Source organism: Mesoplodon densirostris, chromosome 6 (assembly GCF_025265405.1).
Source record: "Mesoplodon densirostris isolate mMesDen1 chromosome 6, mMesDen1 primary haplotype, whole genome shotgun sequence".
In the NCBI taxonomy this organism is placed as follows: Eukaryota; Metazoa; Chordata; class Mammalia; order Artiodactyla; family Ziphiidae; genus Mesoplodon; species Mesoplodon densirostris.
In genome coordinates, this window is record NC_082666.1 from 58,291,425 (window position 1) to 58,313,806 (window position 22,382).

Sequence of the window (22,382 nt, forward strand, 5' to 3'; positions counted from 1 at the left end):
TGTGTTTCCATACAAATTGTGAAATTTTTTGTTCTAGTTCTGTGAAAAATGCCAGTGGTAGTTTGATAGGGATTGCATTGAATCTGTAGATTGCTTTGGGTAGTAGAGTCATTTTCACAATGTTGATTCTTCCAATCCAAGAACATGGTATATCTCTCCATCTATTTGTATCATCTTTAATTTCTTTCATCAGTGTCTTATAATTTTCTGCACACAGGTCTTTTGTCTCCTTAGGTAGGTTTATTCCTAGATATTTTATTCTTTTTGTTGCAATGGTAAATGGGAGTGTTTTCTTGATTTCACTTTCAGATTTTTCATCATTAGTGTATAGGAATGCCAGAGATTTCTGTGCATTAATTTTGTATCCTGCTACTTTACCAAATTCATTGATTAGCTCTAGTAGTTATCTGGTAGCATCTTTAGGATTCTCTATGTATAGTATCATGTCATCTGCAAACAATGACAGCTTTACTTCTTCTTTTCCGATTTGGATTCCTTTTATTTCCTTTTCTTCTCTGATTGCTGTGGCTAAAACTTCCAAAACTATGTTGAATAAGAGTGGTGAGAGTGGGCAACCTTGTCTTGTTCCTGATCTTAGTGGAAATGCTTTCAGTTTTTCACCATTGAGGACGATGTTGGCTGTGGGTTTGTCATATATGGCCTTTATTATGTTGAGGAAAGTGCCCTCTATGCCTACTTTCTGCAGGGTTTTTATCATAAATGGGTGTTGAATTTTGTCAAAAGCTTTCTCTGCATCTATTGAGATGATCATATGGTTTTTCTCCTTCAATTTGTTAATATGGTGTATCACGTTGATTGATTTGCGTATATTGAAGAATCCTTGCATTCCTGGAATAAACCCCACTTGATCATGGTGTATGATCCTTTTAATGTGCTGTTGGATTCTGTTTGCTAGCATTTTGTTGAGGATTTTTGCATCTATGTTCATCAGTGATATTGGCCTGTAGTTTTCTTTCTTTGTGACATCCTTGTCTGGTTTTGGTATCAAGGTGATGGTGGCCTCGTAGAATGAGTTTCACAGTGTTCCTCCCTCTGCTATACTTTGGAAGAGTTTAAGAAGGATAGGTGTTAGCTCTTCTCTAAATGTTTGATAGAGTTCGCCTGTGAAGCCATCTGGTCCTGGGCTTTTGTTTGTTGGAAGATTTTTTATCACAGTTTCAATTTCAGTGCTTGTGATTGGTCTGTTCATATTTTCCATTTCTTCCTGATTCAGTCTTGGCAGGTTGTGCATTTCTAAGAGTTTGTCCATTTCTTCCAGGTTGTCCATTTTATTGGCATAGAGTTTCTTGTAGTAATCTCTCATGATCTTTTGTATTTCTGCAGTGTCAGTTGTTACTTCTCCTTTTTCATTTCTAATTCTATTGATTTGGGTCTTCTCCCTTTTTTTCTTGATGAGTCTGGCTAATGGTTTATCAATTTTGTTTATCTTCTCAAAGAACCAGCTTTTAGTTTTATTGATCTTTGCTATTGTTTCCTTCATTTCTTTTTCATTTATTTCTGATCTGATTTTTATGATTTCTTTCCTTCTGCTAACTTTGGGGTTTTTTTGTTCTTCCTTCTCTAATTGCTTTAGGTGCAAAGTCAGGTTGTTTATTCGAGATGTTTCCTGTCTCTTAAGGTGGGATTGTATTGCTATAAACTTGCCCCTTAGAACTGCTTTTGCTACATCCCATAGGTTTTGGGTCGTCGTGTCTCCATTGTCATTTGTTTCTAGGTATGTTTTGATTTCCTCTTTGATTTCTTCAGTGATCACTTCGTTATTAAGTAGTGTATTGTTTAGCCTCCATGTGTTTGTATTTTTTACAGATCTTTTCCTGTAATTGATATGTAGTCTCATAGCGTTGTGGTCAGAAAAGATACTTGATACAATTTCAATTTTCTTAAATTTACCAAGGTTTGATTTGTGACCCACGATATGATCTATCCTGGAGAATGTTCCATGAGCACTTGAGAAAAATGTGTATTCTGTTGTTTTTGCATGGAATGTCCTATAAATATCAATTCAGTCCATCTTGTTTAATGTATCATTTAAAGCTTGTGTTTCCTTATTTACTTTCATTTTGGATGATCTGTCCAAAAAAAGTGAAAGTGGGGTGTTAAATTCCCCTACTATGAATGTGTTACTGTCGATTTCCCCTTTTATGGTTGTTAGTATTTGCCTTATGTATTGAGGTGCTCCTTTGGCGGGTGCATAAATATTTACAATTGTTATATCTTCTTCTTGGATCAATCCCTTGATCATTATGTAGTGTCCTTCTTTGTCTCTTCTAATAGTCTTTATTTTAAAGTCTATTTTGTCTGATATTAGAATTGCTACTCCAGTTTTCTTTTGGTTTCCTTTTGCATGGAATATCTTTTTCCATCCCCTTACTTTCAGTCTGTATGTGTCTCTAGGTCTGAAGTGGGTCTCTTGTAGACAGCATATATATGGGTCTTGTTTTTGTATCCATTCAGCCAATCTGTGTCTTTTGGTGGGAGCATTTAGTCCATTTACATTTAAGGTAATTATCGATAATTGATAATTATCGATATGTATGTTCCTATTCCCATTTTCTTAATTGTTGTGGGTTCGTTATTGTAGGTCTTTTCCTTCTGTTGTGTATCTTGCCTAGAGAAGTTCCTTTAGCATTTGTTGTAAAGCTGGTTTGGTGGTGCTAAACTCTCTCAGCTTTTGCTTGTCTGTAAAGGTTTTAATTTCTCCATCAAATCTGAATGAGATCCTTGCTGGGTAGAGTAATCTTGGTTGCAGGTTCTTCTCCTTCATCACTTTAAATATGTCCTGCCAGTCCCTTCTGGCTTGCAGAGTTTCTGCTGAAAGATCAGCTGTTAACCTTATGGGGATTCCCTTGTGTGTTATTTGTTGTTTTTCCCTTGCTGCTTTAATATGTTTTCTTTGTATTTAATTTTTGACAGTTTGATTAATATGTGTCTTGGCGTATTTCTCCTTGAATTTATTCTGTATGGGATTCTCTGTGCCTCCTGGACTTGCTTAAGTATTTCCTTTCCCATATTAGGGAAGTTTTCAACTGTAATCTCTTCAAGTATTTTCTCAGTCCCTTTCTTTTTCTCTTCTTCTTTTGGAAGCCCTATAATTCGAATGTTAGTGTGTTTAATGTTGTCCCAGAGGTCTCTGAGACTGTCCTCGGTTCTTTTCATTCTTTTTTCTTTCTTCTGCTCTGCAGTAGTTATTTCCACAATTTTATCTTCCACGTCACTTATCCGTTCTTCTGCCTCAGTTATTCTGCTATTGATCCCATCTAGAGTATTTTTAATTTCATTTATTGTGTTGTTCATCATTGCTTGTTTCATCTTTAGTTCTTCTAGGTCCTTGTTAAATGTTTCTTGTATTTTGTCTATTCTATTTCCAAGATTTTGGATCATCTTTACTATAATTATTCTGAATTCTTTTTCAGGTAGACTGCCTGTTTCCTCTTCATTTGTTAGGTCTGGTGGGTTTTTATCTTGCTCCTTCACCTGCTATGTGTTTTGCTGTCTTCTCATTTTGCTTATCTTACTGTGTTTGAAGTCTCCTTTTTGCAGGCTGCAGGTTCGTAGTTCCCATTGTTTTTGGTGTCTGTCCCCAGTGGCTAAGGTTGGTTCAGTGGGTTGTGTAGGCTTCCTGGTGGAGGAGACTAGTGCCTGTGTTCTGGTGGATGAGGCTGGATCTTGTCTTTCTGGTGGACAGGTCCACGTCTGGTGGTGTGTTTTGGGGTGTCTGTGGACTTATTATGATTTTAGGCAGCTTCTCTGCTAATGGGTGGGGTTGTGTTCCTGGGTTGCTAGTTGTTTGGCATAGGGTGTCCAGCACTGTAGCTTGCTGGTCGTTGAGTGAAGTTGGGGGCTGGTGTTGAGATGGAGATCTCTGGGAGATTTTCGCCATTTGATATTATGTGGAGCTGGGAGGTCTCTTGTGGACCAGTGTCCTGAAGTTGGCTGTCTCACCTCAGAGGCACAGCACTGGCTCCTGGCTGCAGCACCAAGAGCCTTTCATCCACATGGAAAAAGAGGAAAAGGGGTAAAAATCATAAATCTTGCTCTCCAAGTCCACCTCCTCAATTTGGGATGTTTTGTTGTCTATTCATGTATTCCACAGATGCAGGGTACATGGAGTTGATTGTGGAGCTTTAATCCGCTGCTTCTGAGGCTGCTGGGAGAGGTTTCCCTTTCTCTTCTTTGTTCTCACAGCTCCCGGGTCTCATCTTTGGATTTGGCCCTGCCTCTGCGTGTAGGTCGCCGGAGGCCGTCTGTTCTTCGCTCAGACAGGACAGGGTTAAAGGAGCAGCCGCTTCGGGGACTCTGATTCACTCAGGCCCGGGGGAGGGAGGGGTACGGAGTGCGGGGCGAGCCTGCAGCGGCAGAGGCCGGCGTGACGTTGCACCAGCCCAAGGCGCACCGTGCGCTCTCCCGGGGAAGCCGTCCCTGGATCACGGGACCCTGGCAGTGGTGGGCTGCACAGGCTCCCCGGAAGGGCGGCATGGACAGTGACCTGTGCTCGCACACAGGCCTCTTGGTGGCGGCAGCAGCAGCCCCAGCGTCCCACGCCCGTCTCTGGAGCTCCTTTAAGCAGAGCTCTTAATCCCCTCTCCTCGCACCCCAGGAAACAAAGAGGGAAGAAAAAGTCTCTTGCCTCTTCGGCAGGTCCAGACTTTTTCCTGGACTCCCTCCCGGCTAGCCGTGGCACACTAACCCCCTGCAGGCTGTGTTCACGCCGCCAACCCCAGTCCTCTCCCTCCGCTCCGACCGAAGCCCGAGCCTCAGCTCCCAGCCCCGCCCGCTCCGGCGGGCGAGTAGACAAGCCTCTCAGGCTGGTGCGTGCTGGTCGGCACCGATCCTCTGTGCGGGAATCTCTCCCCTTTGCCCTCCGCACCCCTGTTGCTGTGCTCTCCTCCGCGACTCCGAAGCTTTCCCCCCTCCGCCTCCCGCAGTCTCCGCCCGCAAAGGGGCTTCCTAGTGTGTGGAAACCTTTCCTCCTTCACGGCTCCCTCCCACTGGTGCAGGTCCCGCCCCTATCATTTTGTCTCTGTTTATTCTTTTTTCTTTTGCCCTACGCAGGTACGTGGGGGGTTTCTTGCCTTTTGGGAGGTCTGAGGTCTTCTGCCAGCGTTCAGTAGGTATTCTGTAGGAGTTGTTCCACGTGTAGATGTTTTTCTGGTGTATCTGTGGGGAGGAAGGTGATCTCCGCGTCTTACTCTTCCGCCATCTTCCCCAGAAGTCTCCCATAAAATGGTATTTTAAGGGGGGGAATTTTTTCCTACTGCTAAACAGGCAGAGATTAATCACTTTTTTAAAAATCTGTATGCTACATAAATGTTAGCTCTGTTGGTTCAGGAGGTCCCCACAGAAGGCAATACAGATGTCTCAGATGGTGCTGCCTTCCAAAAAGAGATGCTTTTTGACTGACCTCTTCTTGACTTATCTCTTATCTCTTGGAAAGAGATAAGTGATAGAAACACAGAGATTAAAAACTGAGTCGAGAGATGAAGGATATTGGTAAATAATGCAAGCGCAAAGACATTGAGAAACTCAGAGAACAAAAAGAGAGTTCTCAAAGACTCAGTAAAGAATGAGTGAAACGGTGATTTAAAAATAAATTATAGCAAGTGAACACTTTATTTTCAAAGCCAAAAAAAAAACAAAAGGATTCAAAAATAAGATATTTTAAAAAGATAAATATCCATATGGACAGTGTGTATAAGTCCACTCGGGCTGCCATAACAAAAAAATCACAGGTAGTTTAAACAACAGAAATTTATTTTCTTACAGTCCTGGAAGCTGGAAGTCTAAGATCAAGGTTTTGGCCAATTCCGTTTCAGGCAAGGGCTCTCCTTCTGGCTTGCAGTTGGTTTTCTTCTCTCTCTGTCCTCACAGAGCCTTTCCTACACAAAAGGGTGTGGGTGGAAAGAGAAAGGAGCAGGGGAGTGCTCTCTGGTGTCTGTTCTCACAAGGACACTAATCCTATCAGACCAGGGGCTTACTCTTATGACATCATTTAACCTTAATTACTTCCTTAGAAGCCCCATCTCCAAATACACCCACACTGAGGGTTAGGGCTTCAGCATGTGAATTTTGGAGGGACAAACACTCTGTTCATAATAGTCAGTAAGGATTCATCTTAGAGTTGAGTAACTGAACTTTTCCAAACACGACTCTGGTCTTCCATCATTGTGTCTAACAGTTTTTCTTCCTGGCTCTCCTGGTTTTATTACCTTTTTAAAGAGGAAAGGCAGGGCTTCCCTGGTGGCACAGTGGTTGAGAGTCCGCCTGCCGATGCAGGGGACCCGGGTTCATGCCCCGGTCCGGGAGGATCCCGCATGCCGCGGAGCGGCTGGGCCCCTGAGCCATGGCTGCTGAGCTTGCGTGTCCGGAGCCTGTGCTCCGCAACGGGAGGGGCCACAACAGTGAGAGGCCCACATACTGCAAAAAATAAAATAAAAAAGAGGAAAGGCAAATGGCAAATGAAGTTGTCCCTAGAGCCCTTAGCTGACCCATCCCAGAACTCTGAGTTTGTACTCAAAATGACTCATACACACCTTGTTTGGCAAGTCCTGAACGATAGCTCTGGGGTCCCAAGAATTCATTTTCACTCAGACGTTTTGAGTATAGGTCTCTGGGTCTGTAAGACAAAATGATCCACCACCTAGTAATGAGATTTTTATGGATCGATATTTTGAATTTCAAGCACAATGTTCTAGCTCTGTATTAGACAAAATGAAGGCTGCTGGTATGTTGACCCCACTAATTGGCCAACCACTTCAGGAAAAAAAATGGAGATGAGATGAAAACCATTTACTGTCCCTGAGCCAGCTGATATTTATGGTGGGAGTTTATAATAAATATCTACTGCTCAAGCCACCCAGTCTATGGTGTTTTGTTATGGCAGCCCAAGCAGACTAATACGCTGACCATATGGATATTTATCTTTTTAAAAAATCTCCTTCTTGAATAGATTTCCTTTGTAGTAAAGCACTCCATGGAATGTTTCTTGGAAGGCACCTTCTACTTGCCAAACAGATGTTGATTTCAGAGCCTTTCACTGTATTCAAGTGTGAATGTGCATTTTTGAGAGCTCCAACTCTAGTGTTGTTTTAGCTCTGCTCAAAAGACAGAATCAAGGTGTCACAATATTATGAGTCTGCTTGGAAGCTTTGTTTCAGATAGAAAGTCTACTTACAGCCCATCTACTGAAATAAAAGAGCATTTTCTCCTTAGGGCTATGGAATTTATTTACAAAGGCCTTCTGTTTATTCCTCTTACCAAAGTGGAAAGTAAATTCCACTTTCATCTTATTTACAAAGGCCTTCTGTTTATTCCTCTTACCAAAGTGGAAAGTAAATTAGATTGTTGCCATCACAGTAGTCCATGAATGCTCAGTAAATGTTGGATGAATGGATAGATGGGGAACACAATTATTGCAGTTTCCACTTCCACATGAAAAAAATTGAATTATAGAATTTTATTGCTTGGAAGTATCATAAGTCACCTAGTTAAACTTCTCTCTCCTGGATGTCTTTGAAGAAATTCTTCTCCTAACCATTTGTTAAACATAATATAACTAATGTTTATTGACTGTTTACTCTGTCCCAAGCACAGTTCTAGGTGCTTTTCCTGGACTATCTCAGTTAATTCTGTAACAGCAGTCACATTGTAAAAGAACGTTCTGGAGCAGAAGTAGGTCTTCTTCTTTTAGTCCCTTCTCCAGCAATCCCTTCATTAGGTGAGGCACATTCAAGATTTCTTCTCTCTCTAGGAGCCTCCCACGTATGCTTTGTACAGGTGCACACACCTTCTCATCAGTTCCGAAGGAAACCTAATTGGAAAAGTAAAACATGCCACCTTTGTCAAAGAGAGTATTTTTAATGCTTCAATAATGAAAGAGGATGAAGGCAGGAGGAGAAGCAGATCGTCCCTGTTCCAAGACGATGCTGTTCTTTTGTGCATATTCTTCCCCTGAGGTTCCACCGGCCTTGGAACACGGAATGCTGGAGTCTGGAAATAACCTGCCTCCTATTTCATTTCTTGCTGGAGTTAGCCTCAGGAAAGTTTATGATTGTAAAGGGCTTAATCCATCTCCTCCAATGTCCCCTAGATACTCATTTTAGAAGTAGCCAGTACATGATTATCCACAGTTATGGGAATCAGGGGTGACATCAAGCAATGAAATGCACATAAAATCTCGAGCCCTCATTATGGTGTACTTGACTGTCACCTCCTCCTACTTCAAACCTGGGCTAAATTTCTGCACTTTTTTCTTGGATAGAGATGCTAAAGAACAAGTCTTTCTTTTTCACCTGTATTTGAAGTCCTGACATTCTTTGATATCTTATCAGTACCCACATTTCATTTTTAAATTTGTACCTGGCTCCTTGGAGATAACACTCAAGGAGATAGAGGAGGGAAGAGAGCATCACAATGGCTCCTTCTCTCCACCCACGCCCAGATCTGCCCTTCATTTCCCCTTCAAAGCTGCCCTGGATGGTATAACAAAAATACCATAGACTATGTGGCTTATTAACAGAAACTTATTTCTCATAATTTTGGAGGCTCGGAAGTCCAAGATCAATTGTCTGGTGACAGCCTTTTTCCTGGTTCATAGACGGACATTTAGTCACTGTGTCCTCATATGGCAGAAGGGGCAAGCTAGCTTCCCAGTTATATATAAGGGCACTAATCCCAATCATGAGGACTCTGCCACCCTGACCTAATCACCTCACCTCCCAAAGACCCCACCTCTTAATATCATCACCTTGGGGGTTAGGATTTCATCATATGAATTTTGGAGAGACACAGATATTCCATCCATAGCAGACTCAAGAAAAGGAAGAGTGCATCCAAGAATCAGATGTTTCTGATCAGCTTTTGCAAGAACGTGGGGCATCCAAACCACCAGAAGTTAGTTTTAGACACAAGAAAATCAAAATTATGTCAATTACATTCTTAGTGTTTGCCATAGCTAGCATTTTTGTTTTAGTAGATTTGATTTATTACAAAAAGCTGGAAAACCTAGTGTAATTGGACATAAAGCACATTCATACCTACTTTTTAGGAGTGAGGAGGGGAGGCCATGTGGTATTTTGGAAGAGCCTTGGGTTGGGAGTGAAATGAGCCTGGCACTGTGACCTTCCTTCAGCATGTCACTTCATCTTAGGGTCCTCAATTGGGGTGGGGGGGTGCTCAATGACCCAGGGCCCCTCCAGCTCTGAAATTCTGGGGCCCTAAAGTTCCTACACTAGATGATTGCAGAGGTCTATATGATTGCAGCTTGTCTTTCATGATCATTCAGTGTCCAAATGATAAAATGAATGACAAGTTCTTGGACAGGAAGGTGGTCCCACATTAAAACATTGCAGGGGACAAAGAAGCTCTGCTTCACAATGCCAAGGTTTTTAAGGACTTTGGGGGCCTAAAAGGGGGTGAGGTGCACCGGGTCCAGATGCCTTACAGGTGACACGTATGTGTTCTTCTGCTATTCCAGCATTTCCGTTGATTTGCCTGGGGTCACATAGCAAGTTTTTGTTTTTGTTTTTTTGTGGTGTGCGGGCCTCTCACTGTTGTGGCATCTCCCCTTGTGGAACACAGGCTCTGGATGCGCAGGCTCAGTAGTTGTGGCTCACGGGCCTAGCCGCTCCGTGGCATGTGGGATCTTCCCAGACCAGGGCACGAACCCGCGTCCTCTGCATTGGCAGGCGGACTCTCAACCACTGCACCACCAGGGAAGCCCTTTCACGTGTTTTATTAGTGGCTTTTGTTGAGGGTGACAGTTTCAGTATTCTTGATGCACCCACCCAGCCTCATATCTCAGGCTCGGCGAATGTTTTTATGGATGTCTCTTCCCACTCCCAGCACTTCGGGGTCTTGTTGGGGATTCGTAGCATGCACCGCACTCCATGAGCTTTGCCCCATTTGATCATTCATGTGGGCATCTGTGTGACTGAACAACGTGGAGGTAAAACAGAGATACCTAAGTACTGGCATTGCATCTTATCCAGCATCATGCCACACTGAAGGGACTCTCCAGTGGGAAGGGGTGGCATTCCTGAGTGCTGAACTGAGTGGTCCTTTTGAGGGGGTTAAAGAAGAATCAAACCCCACCGAGTTGAGAGCTAGGCAGGTGCAAGTGATCCTCTGAGCTTGCTCCTTGTGAACTGGAGATGAGATGTTATTACCAATCAATAAAACTGAACTCAGAGATGGCCTATTTTCAGATGCCTCCTGGGTGTTCATTTTAATTCTCTGACAGCAGAGATTTCATTAAAGTGGGCTCACCTTCACGCAGGAATCTTGCACAGTGCCCTTCACAGACAAGAATAAGAAATTGAGTTGCCTCCAAGAAATATTTTTCTGGCTGGAGAGGCAACTTCTGGACTGATAAATCCAACTCAAGCCCCTCCAATGGAAACCTGACGTTTATTCTGGGGCAAACCATCCAGACGAGGCACAAGTGGAAATAGTATAAGATGCACGTGCAAAGAAGCTGAACCAATTCTCATAACGCTAGGCCACAAATGGACAGGCTGCTGCCACTTCTCCCATTCACTAGATAAAAGAAAATAAAAATGAGTTGACTGGGCTTCCCTGGTGGCGCAGTGGTTGAGAGTCCGCCTGCCGATGCAGGGGACATGGGTTCGTGCCCCGGTCCGGGAGGATCCCACGTGCCGTGGAACAGCTGGGCCCGTGAGCCATGGCCGCTGAGCCTGCGCCTCCGGAGCCTGTGCTCCGCAACGGGAGAGGCCACAACAGTGAGAGGCTCGCATACCACCAAAAAAAAAAAAAAAAAATGAGTTGATTGCTCCAGAGACCTCCCAATAGGTGCTAACTGCCCCCTGGAACTGTTCTCTTCTATCTGTAGGTGTTCTGATAGCCAGACCTCCAGATTCCAACCTTCAGTATTGATAATGAATCCAAGAAGGTAGTTGTCCATTTGTCATGTGTTGTCATGTACAGTAACATCTTACCCCTCTCTCTCCCTCCCTCCCTCCCTCCCTCCCTCCCTCCCTCTCTCTCTCTCTCTCTCTCTCTCTCTCTCTCTCTCTCTCATAAAGTTATCCCCAAAATTCTGTTGGACCACTGCAGAGTTTTATTTTTAGGTCTGCCCCACCTTCACAAAGGTTCCAGGCTGCTTGCAAAAATACATCTGATGTAAAGGGATAAAATGACTAGTTTGAGAAAATTCAGCAAAGGATGGAAAGGAAAGGAAGAGAGTAAGACTAGAGTAAGGTGAGTGCAGATTCCAGTGCTGTGATTGCTGGACAGGGTTACAAATTTGGCTCTGAACTCCCCAGTGCCAAAAAATAAAGAGTATCATTTCCCTGATGCACGATTTCTCAGTTTCTCAGAGGAAGCATGACTTCTCCCAGTGCTGAGATGTGAAAGGTTTTTCTCCCTTGATTCCTCATAAAGAGGACACTGGATCAGCCAGGATAAGGTTCTACTGTGAGCAACCAAAACCCCAAAATAACAACAGCTTAAGTAAGATAGAATTTTATGTCTCTCCCAAGTCTTTATACGCAGCCCGGAGCTAGAATGGCTCTTGATGGGTGTCAGAGGTCAGATCCTTTTATACTATTTCTCCACCTCATGGTCTAAGATGGCTGTTCAAGCTCTGGCCAAAATGTCCCCATTCCTGGCAGCCAGAAGGAGGAAGGGGTGAGGAAGGATACACCTCCACCCTTTAAAGATACATCCCAGAAGTTGCAGAGAATACTTCCCATTCCATCTCATTGGCCAGAACTTCATCCCATGACCACACCTTGTTACAGGGAAGGCTAGAAATAGTCTTTATTCCAGACCCAGGGAAAAGTAGGCCTTCTATCACTAAAGCACGAGGGCAGTATATTAGGTTGCTAGGGCTGCTATAACAAAATACCACAGGCTGGGTGGCTTAAACCACCGAAATTTATTTCCTCACAGTTCCGGAGGCTGGACATCCAAGATCAAGGTGTCTACAGGTTGTTTTCCTCTGAGGCCCCTCTCCTTGCAGATGGCTGCCTTCTTGCTGTGTCCTCCCACGGCCTTTCCTCCATGCATGCACATCCCTGGTGTCTCTCCATGAGTCCTAATATCCTATTCTTATGAGGACACCAGTCGTATTGGGTTAAGACCTGCCCTAATGGCCTCATTTTAACTTAATCACCTCTTTAAGGGCCCTATCTCCAGTCACAGCTAAGGTCCTGGGGGTTGGGTCTTCAAAATGTGAGTTTGGGGAGACACAATTCAATGTGTAAGAGGCATAATAGATACTAGAGAACAAGCAGAAGCTGTTGCCAGCATCCCCGTAACTAGATAAAGAATAAATTCTTTGGAGCCATTTGTTCTGTCTGCCCTTTGAAATTCAAGTCTCCTTCAAATCAAGAGTCCCAGAACTTAGTGCAATGCTTTCTACCTAAAAAGCACTCAGTGAATACTTGCAGGTGGTCATGGTCACCACCCAAGGAATCCAAGCTCGAGCAGAGAACGGCAGCCAGGGTTCCTGATTCTCCACCACCTGCTCTCCCCACCAGGCTGCACTGACTCCTTCAAGATCAGACAACCAGAATGTGGAAACTTAGGGTCGTTATGTCTTAGGCTCAGATTTACCATGTCAGAGATTACAAGGCCCTAAAGCAATCATTGGTGCCCTGGTTTTACAAAATTCTAGGGATTCTATGGAGACCCCAGTAGATCTCAAACTACCTTAAGCTATCACGAGACATTTGAATTTTTTCAGGATCATTTTACCTTGTTTTTTTTCTATAGACATGCTGCAGAAGCTTTAGGAGGTAAGGATGGATTGTTGCAAGGTCAAAGCCAGGATGCCACAACTCCAGGAAAAGCTGGAAAAGCAGTGCCCAGCCTCTCCCGGGGCTGAGACAAATGAGCATGCCAGCAGCCCCAGCTTGGGCAAAGGCAAATCGAGCCCCCAGACTTGGAACAGAATTTTTTTCCTCTAACTAGCTTGCAAGCTGTTGCCCACTGAACCAGAGTGAGATTGCACTTGGCAAAAAGACAAAGAGAATTTCCCCTAAAATATGCTGACAACCTTGCTCCCCAGGCACCTCTAGAATCCTCCGAAGGGTTCTGGGCTCCTGTACTTCTCTATAGCAAGATTTGTCCCCAAGAGGCCGTGAAGTCCCCATGGAGAGCACTGTTTGTGCAGCCTGAGACCCAATCTCTTCTCCTCATCCATTTCTGCCCTAGCAACAGCAACCTCAAATGCAGCTTTTGGAAGCTGTACAATATAGCTAATTGTTTGCGTTGGACCAGTAGTATGTTTAGAGCTTATGCATCTAAACAGACAATTATTTTCTGCTATATTCTAGGGGCAGTGCCTGCCTGGTGACTTTGGCAGATTGAGAAAGGAGCTAATCCGTAGGTTATAAGCAGAAGGGTTATTGATGAAATGTCACCATCTGTTGGTGTCATTAAAACGGTATGAGTCATAAAGAGTTGCTTTTGTTTTTTCTCTGAAAAAGGTTAGCTTAGAGTTTAGAGAGAAGTTGCTCGATTGCAGATGGCAGTGGGGGAACCTGCCTGGGGGGAGTGTCAACTCTGGAAGGGGGAGGAGCCTTGATGAACTCATCAGATCAGCTTGATGGGTCTTCAAGGAAGTGCTGGCATCCTCTGTCTGAATAAAACCACCTACCTTGCCCAAAGACAAGGTACTTATTAGGCGTACTGCAAATTCTCAACTGTCCCATGGTCCCTATTCCTGAGGCATCTACCAGGTGGGGAGGGGAAAGTCATTCATTTGGATTAAACAAGAAAGATCATATCTGGGAGGGAACAGCTAAAATGCACCTGTCTCCTCATCTTCACTGGTCTGATTACACAGAGATTATTCATGTAGTCAACTGACAGCTTGGGAGGCTCGTGAGCCTAGCAGGGAGTGATACTCTCTACATCCGCTACCTCTTCTGGGAGGACGATGAGTTGGCTCAGAAGAGGAACCAGGGGCAGCACACCCAAGCTTCTGTCAGGGATGTGAGCCCTCGGGATAAGTAAAGGAAGCAGTGGATGAACCCGCATGAACTACATAGCAAAGGAAACAGCTTTTGGTTTTGTTGACTTTCTCTGTTGACTTCCTGTTTTCACTTTCACTGATTTATTTTTTTTCTCACATATTTTTTAATTTTTTTTATACAGCAGGTTCTTATTAGTTATCAGTTTTATACATACTAGTGTATACATGTCAATCCCAATCTCCCAGTTCATCCCACCACTGCCCCACCCCCGCTTTCCTCCTTTGGTGTCCATACATTTGTTCTCTACATCTGTGTCTCTATTTCTGACTTGCAAACTGGTTCATCTGTACCATTTTTCTAGATTCCACATATATACATTAATATACGATATTTGTTTTTCTCTTTCTGACTTGCTTCATTCTGTATGACAGTCTCTAGGTCCATCCACATCTCTACAAATGACCCCATTTCATTCCCTTTTATGGCTGAGTAATATTCCATTGTATATATGTACCACATAGTCTTTATCCATTCGTCTGTCGATGGGCATTTAGGTTGCTTCCATGTCCTGGCTATTGTAAATAGTGCTGCAATGAACATTGGGGTGCATGTGTCTTTTTGAATTATGGTTTCCTCAGGGTATATGCCCAGTAGTGGGATTGCTGGGTCATATGGTAATTTTATTTTTAGTTTTTTAAGGAACCTCCGTACTGTTCTCCATAGTGGCTGTATCAATTTACATTCCCACCAACAGTGCAAGAGGGTTCCCTTTTCTCCACACCCTCTCCAGCATTTGTTGTTTGTAGATTTTCTGATGATGCCCATTCTAACTGTTGTAAGGTGACACCTCTTTGTAGTTTTGATTTGCATTCCTCTAATTAGTGATGTTGAGCAGCTTTTCATGTGCTTCTTGGCCATCTGTATGTCTTCTTTGGAGAAATGTCTGTTTAGGTCTCCTGCCCATTTTTTGATTGGGTTGTTTTTTTAATATTGAGCTGCATGAGCTGTTTATATATATTTGGAGATTAATCCTTTGTTGATTCATTTGCAAATATTTTCTCCCATTCTAGGGTTGTCTTTTCATATTGTTTATAGTTTCCTTTGCTGTGCAAAAGATTGTAAGTTTCATTAGGTCCCATTTGTTTATTTTTGTTTTTATTTCCATTATTCTAGGAGGTGGGTCAAAAAGGATCTTGCTGTGATTTATGTCAAAGAGTGTTTGACATAAATGTGTTTGACATAGTGTTCCTATGTTTTCCTCTAAGAGTTTTATAATGCCTGGTCTTACATTTAGGTCTTTAATCCATTCTGAGTTTATTTTTGCATAAGGTGTTAGGTAGTGTTCTAATTTCATTCTTTTACATATACCTGTCCAGTTTTCCCAGCACCACTTATTGAAGAGACTGTCTTTTCTCCATTGTGTATTCTTGCCTCCTTTGTCATAGATTAGTTGAACTTTATTGATTTCTGCCCTAATTTTTATTATTTCTTTTCTTCTGCTTACTTTGGATTTAATTTGCTCTTCTTTTTCTAGTTTCCTAAGGTGGAAATGTAGATTACTGATTTTAGATCTTCCTTCTTTTCCAACATATTGCATAGCAAAGAGATGGGGAGCATAAGAAGTATATTTAATGAGGATCCAGACAACCCAAATAAACCACGCTGACTTCCTAATTCTGCCTTATTACCTAATCCTCTTATTTCCCTCATATTTGGTGTTTAGAATTCGTTCACCCACTGCCAAGGACATACATGCAAAGAGAAAGAACCTTTTTCAGCATGGCTTAAGATTAGCTTTTATTAATTTTTTTTAAATTTTAATTTCTGGAGAGAAAGTATGGGTGATTGTGTAAACCACTACAAATCCTTCTGGCAGTACTAGGGTGTAAATTATAAATAATAAACATAACATACAGCAAGTCGGGCCTCACACCCAGCCCTGCCTCTAGTCTTATCCTTTTCCTCTAAGACAACTTGCCCGAGCCTGGCCCACTTACCACCTCCCTAGGGAGAGAAGTGCTGGGGGGATTCAGTGCTGCTTGAAATAGTACAGGATGCTGGAAGCAAGAGCCATGGGTGGGGGGCAGGGGGGAGGGCAGGAGCTGTATGAAGCCTGTGTGGGTTATTTATATGGTCTCAAAAGGAAGCATCCGTGGAAATGTTCCTATTGATATTTTTAGACCTGATGCTTGGTCCTGCTGCTGCACTTTCATTTTTAAACAAGCAGAGAAGGGAATGATTGATGCTGTCTGCAGTGCTGTTTTGGAGGCTTGGAGGGCCCATCTGACAGACTAATGGTCATCCTGCCAGGCCCTGATCCACATTCCGTCCCTTGTAGCTCTGGGACCTCAGAAGCTGCTGACCTCAGCAGGCAGCGAATAATACACTGGCTGCTTGCTGCCAAGTCAGAAACTCTGAAGTTTACCCCCTGGCTCTGCAGCCCCGTGTGCTCGACACCCACAGGTTTAGCATCCTCTACTTCCATACTCTGTTCCTCTGTGAATGCATATATATGTTTGCATAATAAGCCTTTGTCCGGAAATAAAATGGTTTAGAATTTAACGAGGTGATTAAGCAGGTTAGAAACTCACAACCACACAATAATCCATGAACTTAACTATTCCAGGGTCACTGAAGGGAGTTGAGTATTGTTACTGACGGATTTCTGTGGTTACTTTCATTTGCCCACTCCAAATCAGTGTTCTAAAAAAATGATTTTTAATTATTTTAATTAAAACAATTTATTCCCAAGGATTCTGAATCCTGTGGCTTTCTCCTCAAGAAGAGAGGAGGAGAAGGTTGGCACTGGGGTCTTTTGCTCTGCAGATATGGTTTCTCCTAAGGTCATGGATCAGAGTCCACTCCAGTTGAATGATCAATTCAGGAAAGTGAGAAGCTGGAGAGTGTTCAGGGAAAGGAAAGAAAGTTCTTAAATTCTCATGGCTGAGCAATGTATTGTTTGTTCCTGGGATTCAGACTATGACAGGTGGGGTTCTCTTACAAACCTAAAAAATTACATGGATGAAGCAGCTGAGATGACCCAAGAAAACTCCTAATGAGATCTGGAACTTCTCTCCTTGCTTTGTGGCCTGCAGATGTTATCGTCTTTTTTGTTCATTTTCTCTCTCTCTCTTTCTATAACAGACCACAGAGACGGGTGAAGATGAGGAGGACCAGCCTCTCAGCCTGGCCTGGCCTTCCGATACCCACAAACAAGTCACATTCCTAGTTGTTTTCCCCATAGTGTTTCCTCTCTGGATTACCTTACCTGATGTTCGCAAACCTGTGAGTAAAGCATTTTTTTTTTTAAATGAATTTCTTGTAAAAAGCACAGCATAGGGGCTTCCCTGGTGGCGCAGTGGTTGAGAGTCCGCCTGCCGATGCGGGGGACGCGGGTTCGTGCCCCGGTCTGGGAGGATCCCACATGCCGCAGAGCGGCTGGGCCTGTGAGCCATGGCCGCTGAGCCTGCGCGTTTGGAGCCTGTGCTCCGCGACGGGAGAGGCCACAACAGTGAGAGGCCCGCGTACCGCAAAAAAAAAAAAAAAAAAAAAAAAAAAGGCACAGCATATAGCAGTATGCATAGCCTGCTTCTACTTGTCTTAAAAGGAAAAGGGGGTGACGTATACACATGTATATGCATATATATGTGCCTGAAATTTCTCTGGACAAATACACAATAATAGTGATTGTTCTGGCTATTGAATCTACGTAATGAACGACTCCAAAACTTAGTGGTATGAAATGACAACCATTTTATTCTGCTCGTGGGTCCTGTGGATCAGTAATTCAAATGGACACATTGGGGATGGCTGGTCTCTGCTCCACAATGTCTGGGGCCTCAGCTGGGAAGACTCAAGTGGCTGGGGGCTGGAATCATCTGGAGATTTCCTGGCTCATGTTTCTGGCACCTGGGCAGAGATGATTCAAATTCTGGGCTCAGCTGGGATTGTCTACTGGAGAGCCTAACGTGGCCTCTCTATGTTACTAGGGTTTTCTCACAGTATGGTGGCATCAGGATAGTCAGATGTCTTACATAAGAGATCAGAACTCCAAGAGTGAGTGTTCTAGCAACACAAGGAGAAACTACATTGTCTCTGATGGCCTAGTCTCAGCAGTCACAGAGTCACCTCCACTGAACCCTACTACTCAAAGCAGTCATAAGTCTGTCTTGATTAAAGGGGAAGAGGTAAGAAGTCTCCATAGAATATATCAGTGTCCTGTAGCATATGACACCCTTGATGGCAGCAGTTTCAGAGAACTTGCGACCATGTTTTAAAACCACTACAGTGATTGTCTCTGCAAAGGGGAACTGAAGGTCTGAGGCAGAAGGGTGACTCACATTTTGTTGAATATTTGTGTACATGAATTATTCATTCAATTCAAAAAATAATTTACAGAAATGCATTCGTCTGGTGTAAATGCCTATATGTCTGATCTGCTCTCACCAGTATTGTTATCATTACCATAATCAATATTATTATCTGCCACTATTATGTACTGGATGCTGTGAACATAGTACCATCTTATAATCAGCAAAGTACAATCTGAATGTAGATCAAATCAAAAGAAATCCTTTCCCAGTAGTGTCAAACTGGGTTCCTGGGCCACTGCCCTAAAGGGTGAAAGAACTAATGAGAGATAAGGAGAAACAGCTCTACTTTTTTTTTTTTTTTTTTTTTGTGGTACACAGGCCTCTCACTGTTGTGGCCTCTCCCGTTGCAGAGCACAGGCTCTGGACACACAGGCTCAGCAGCCATGGCTCACGGGCCCAGCCGCTCCGCGGCATGTGGGATGTTCCCGGACCGGGGCACGAACCCGTGTCCCCTGCATCAGCAGGCGGACTCTCAACCACTGCGCCAGCAGGGAAGCCCCAGCTCTACTTTTTATTATGGCCCTACACACACCTACTCATTCAACAAAAGTGTGTACCCACTATGTATCATGCTCTATCCTTGGTATACTCCATAAATTCTATTGTAAATCTCAGAAAACATCTAGTATGGGCATATACATATATATATGCCTGCACTATATATATAAAATTATATATATATATACATATAATTGGCATAAGTAGAAAGAAACTTAGGCAGAAAGAGTTAACTAGCTCAAGCCTGGTCACTTCCTAGGGCATAGAGCTGAGATTCAGACTCAGGCCCGTGTGACCACACAGCTTGGGCTCTTCCTCATATTTCTTGACGCCAGAAGGTAGAAATCTGAAAACATCATTTCTAAAAGCATTTGGAATAGAATACTGTGGTAACATCCAGCATAATTTAGCATCCCTCTTCAAGAGCCCTGTGACGATCCCACCTTCCTCCCTTGAAAAAGACTGGAGAAAAATCCTCTCTCGTTACCCTTACCTAGAAATAATCCAACCTGATAGAGGGCCTTGTCTTGCCAAGTACAGGCCATGAATGACCCCTCATTTAAGGACTCCTGACATTAGGCGATTCCTAAGAAAGGGTGAATGTAGCAGGTGTGGCTCACTTAAAGTGCTATCTAGGTTTCTTTGTTCAAGATGCTGTTACAGAGCATCTGCTGTATGCAAAGGCCTGGCTTCCTGGAAACCTGCAGCCAAATAGCTGGAATGCGTTCAGTTTCTTCTTGGCTCCCATCACATTGACATTTCTGAGATGTGTGTGCTCACATGCGCTCACTCACTCATTCTGTCTGTCTGTCTCTCTTTCTGTCGCCATTGCTCTGCTGTTTAGTCCGATGCTTTTGCTTAGCTCAGGGAGGAAAATGAGGGAGACAGACAGGGTTTTCTAAATCCCCACAGCAGGCCTAGAGTGATATGGCCCAGAGTAGAGGGGCCTGGTTCACTGATAAGACTGACTGATGTTATAAAATAGATAACAAGGACCTGCTGTATAGCACAGGGAACTATACTCGGTATCTTGTAATAACCTATAAGGGAAGAGAATCTGAAGAAGAATATATGTAATATATATTGGGTTGGCCAAAAAGTTCGTTCGGTTAGTGAATACATTGTTCAATAAAATTCTTGGTGAAAATTAGAAATGTGTCTTTTATTTTCACTTAAAGCTGAACGAACTCTTTGACTAACCCAATATATAACTGAATTGCTGTACTGTACACCTGAAACTAACACAATATTATAAATCAACTATACCTCAATTTTAAAATTTTAATAATAATTTTAAAAATAAATTTTTAGGGCTTCCCTGGTGGTGCAGTGGTTGAGAGTCTGCCTGCCAACGCAGGGGATGTGGGTTCGTGCCCTGGTCCGGGAAGATCCCACATGCCGCAGAGCAGCTGGGCCCGTGAGCCATGGCCGCTGAGCCTGCGTGTCTAGAGCCTGTGCTCCGCAACGGGAGAGGCCACAACAGTGAGAGGCCTGCATACCGCAAAAAAATAAAAAATAAATAAATTTTTAACAAATGAGTGATTTATGTCAGCACACAACTGCTGAAGCCATCAGGAAGATGTGCAGGAATGGGAGGAAGCTGCCTATGACTCAAGGCCCTAGAATCTCAGGGTTGCATGGGACTCTTAGAGCAAAGGCTGGCAAAGTGTTCGTCCCCTCCATGATCTGAGCTGATAGGTCAAGGAAACTGTTAGGGAAGATCAGAGTTCTCAACCTGTAACTCCTGGACAGCAAACAGGATTCCACCATGGCTGTAGTTACCTGGATCGAAACAGAGGCTGATGCTCTTATCCTGAGGGGTTCAAAGCGAGCAAATACAGCTGAACATGATGTTCCCCCTGTAGCACTGCTGACTGGTCATTTGCTGAGCAGCACCCCGTGGGAGCCAGCCCCTGCAGCGTGTGCTGGGGTAGCCAATGGGGCTTTTGCTCACTGCACCTCCAAGGGCCATCCCTGGACGGACTGGATTTTCTTCTGTTTTTTTCTGAGTAGAGTATACCATGTGCTGTTCCAAACAGAAATGAGACTCCTAGGTAGAACACTGGGTGTTTCTAGATTTCCTCAGCAACTATTTATTGAGCACCTATTATATGCCAGGCGTCAGGCTTATGCCCTAAAAGAGATATAAAGACACATCAGTCACAGTTCCCACTTTTAAGGTGCTCTAAACTCAGTAGAGGAAACAAAACATGACCACATAGACCTACAGGGCAAGATTGCACAGCTGTGCTAGTGAGAGCAACTAGACTCAAACCCAAGTCTCCTGACTCTAGAGCATTCTCATGCTACCATTTACTACAGTGGCTTTTCCCACATGACTCATGAGCTGTGCAATCATGGGAAAGTCACTTCTCAACTCTGGACCCCATATTTCCTCCTCTGTGAAATACAGGAGTGGAGGAAGCTCTCTAGATTCCCTGCCAGCGGTGACATTCTGTGATTCAGGAAAACATAAAGAGATAACTATCAGTACAATATTGCTAATTTAAGGTGACCATACATCCCAGTTTGCCTGAGATAGTCCCAGTTTACTCTCAAAGCATGCTGGTTTGAGTTATATGGTCATTCTTTGCATATATGAAATGCCAAACGAAAGCATGCCAATTGATACAAAGGCCAGTAAGTGGCTTCTTACTCATGCTCAGCTCAGGAGAGTTTCATTAGGTTTGATCTTGTGTCAGCTTTTGCTGTGTAACACACCACCCGCAAACTTAGTGGCTTAAAACAACAAGCATTTTTTTAGCCCATAATTCTACGAGTTAGCGATTTAGGTGGGGCTCAGCCTGACAGTTCTGCTACTTACTTATACGGCTGAGGGCTGGTTGGTGTAGGCGTATGTCAGCTGGAACACCTTGTCTCTGTTCCACTGGTCTTGTATCCTTAAGCAGGCTAGCCTGGGCTTATTCACATGACGGAGTAGTGAATGTAGTGAAAATGAAAGAGTAGTGAAAATGAAAGCCGCAAAGCCACAAAGATCTAGTTCGGAATCTGCACACTGTCATTTCCACCACATTCTATTAGTCAATGCCAGGCATAAGGCCAGCCCAGATTCAGAGGCTTGGGAAATAGACCTCCTCTCTTCATGGGAGGAATTGCAAAGTGATGCGGTCATTTTTGCAGTCTGCCATGGTCCTCATGTTCTGCAACAAGGGCCTCTTGAAAAATTATCCAGGGAGAGGAGAGACAGAAGAGAAAACTATCAATTAATAGACACTTGCTACTCCTCAGAGCCTGGCAGCCCTGCCTCCTGAGTAGTTTTTGAATTACCCATGGAGATGACATCCCAAACCTTGACAATAATTACAATGAAAACACGATTTTTTTAATGTATACACGTAGTTTCAGAGTAAACAGTACTCCCACTTGCTTTTATTTACACTTCATTTATATGCAAATTATATGACAGTGTTTGTTGAATTATGCATACTTCCAGCTCAGATAATTAATGGTGGGCTTCACTTTTATAGTTTTCTTAAATTAATGGCTTTATTTTAGAAGTACGAGAACTGAAATGCAAACCTTAATGAGGAAT

At 43.4% G+C, this 22,382-nt stretch overlaps 1 protein-coding gene across 2 annotated transcripts in view; it reads left to right on the forward strand.

Moving 5' to 3' along the window:
- The window catches only part of SLC24A2 (solute carrier family 24 member 2), a 245,001-nt gene that overhangs the window by 207,150 nt on the left and 15,469 nt on the right, over positions 1-22,382 (forward strand). For both annotated transcript variants that reach the window (XM_060101488.1, XM_060101489.1), the window contains one exon: positions 17,112-17,243. In XM_060101488.1, coding sequence (XP_059957471.1) covers positions 17,112-17,243 — 132 coding nt within the window. The remainder of the gene's footprint in view (positions 1-17,111; positions 17,244-22,382) is intronic.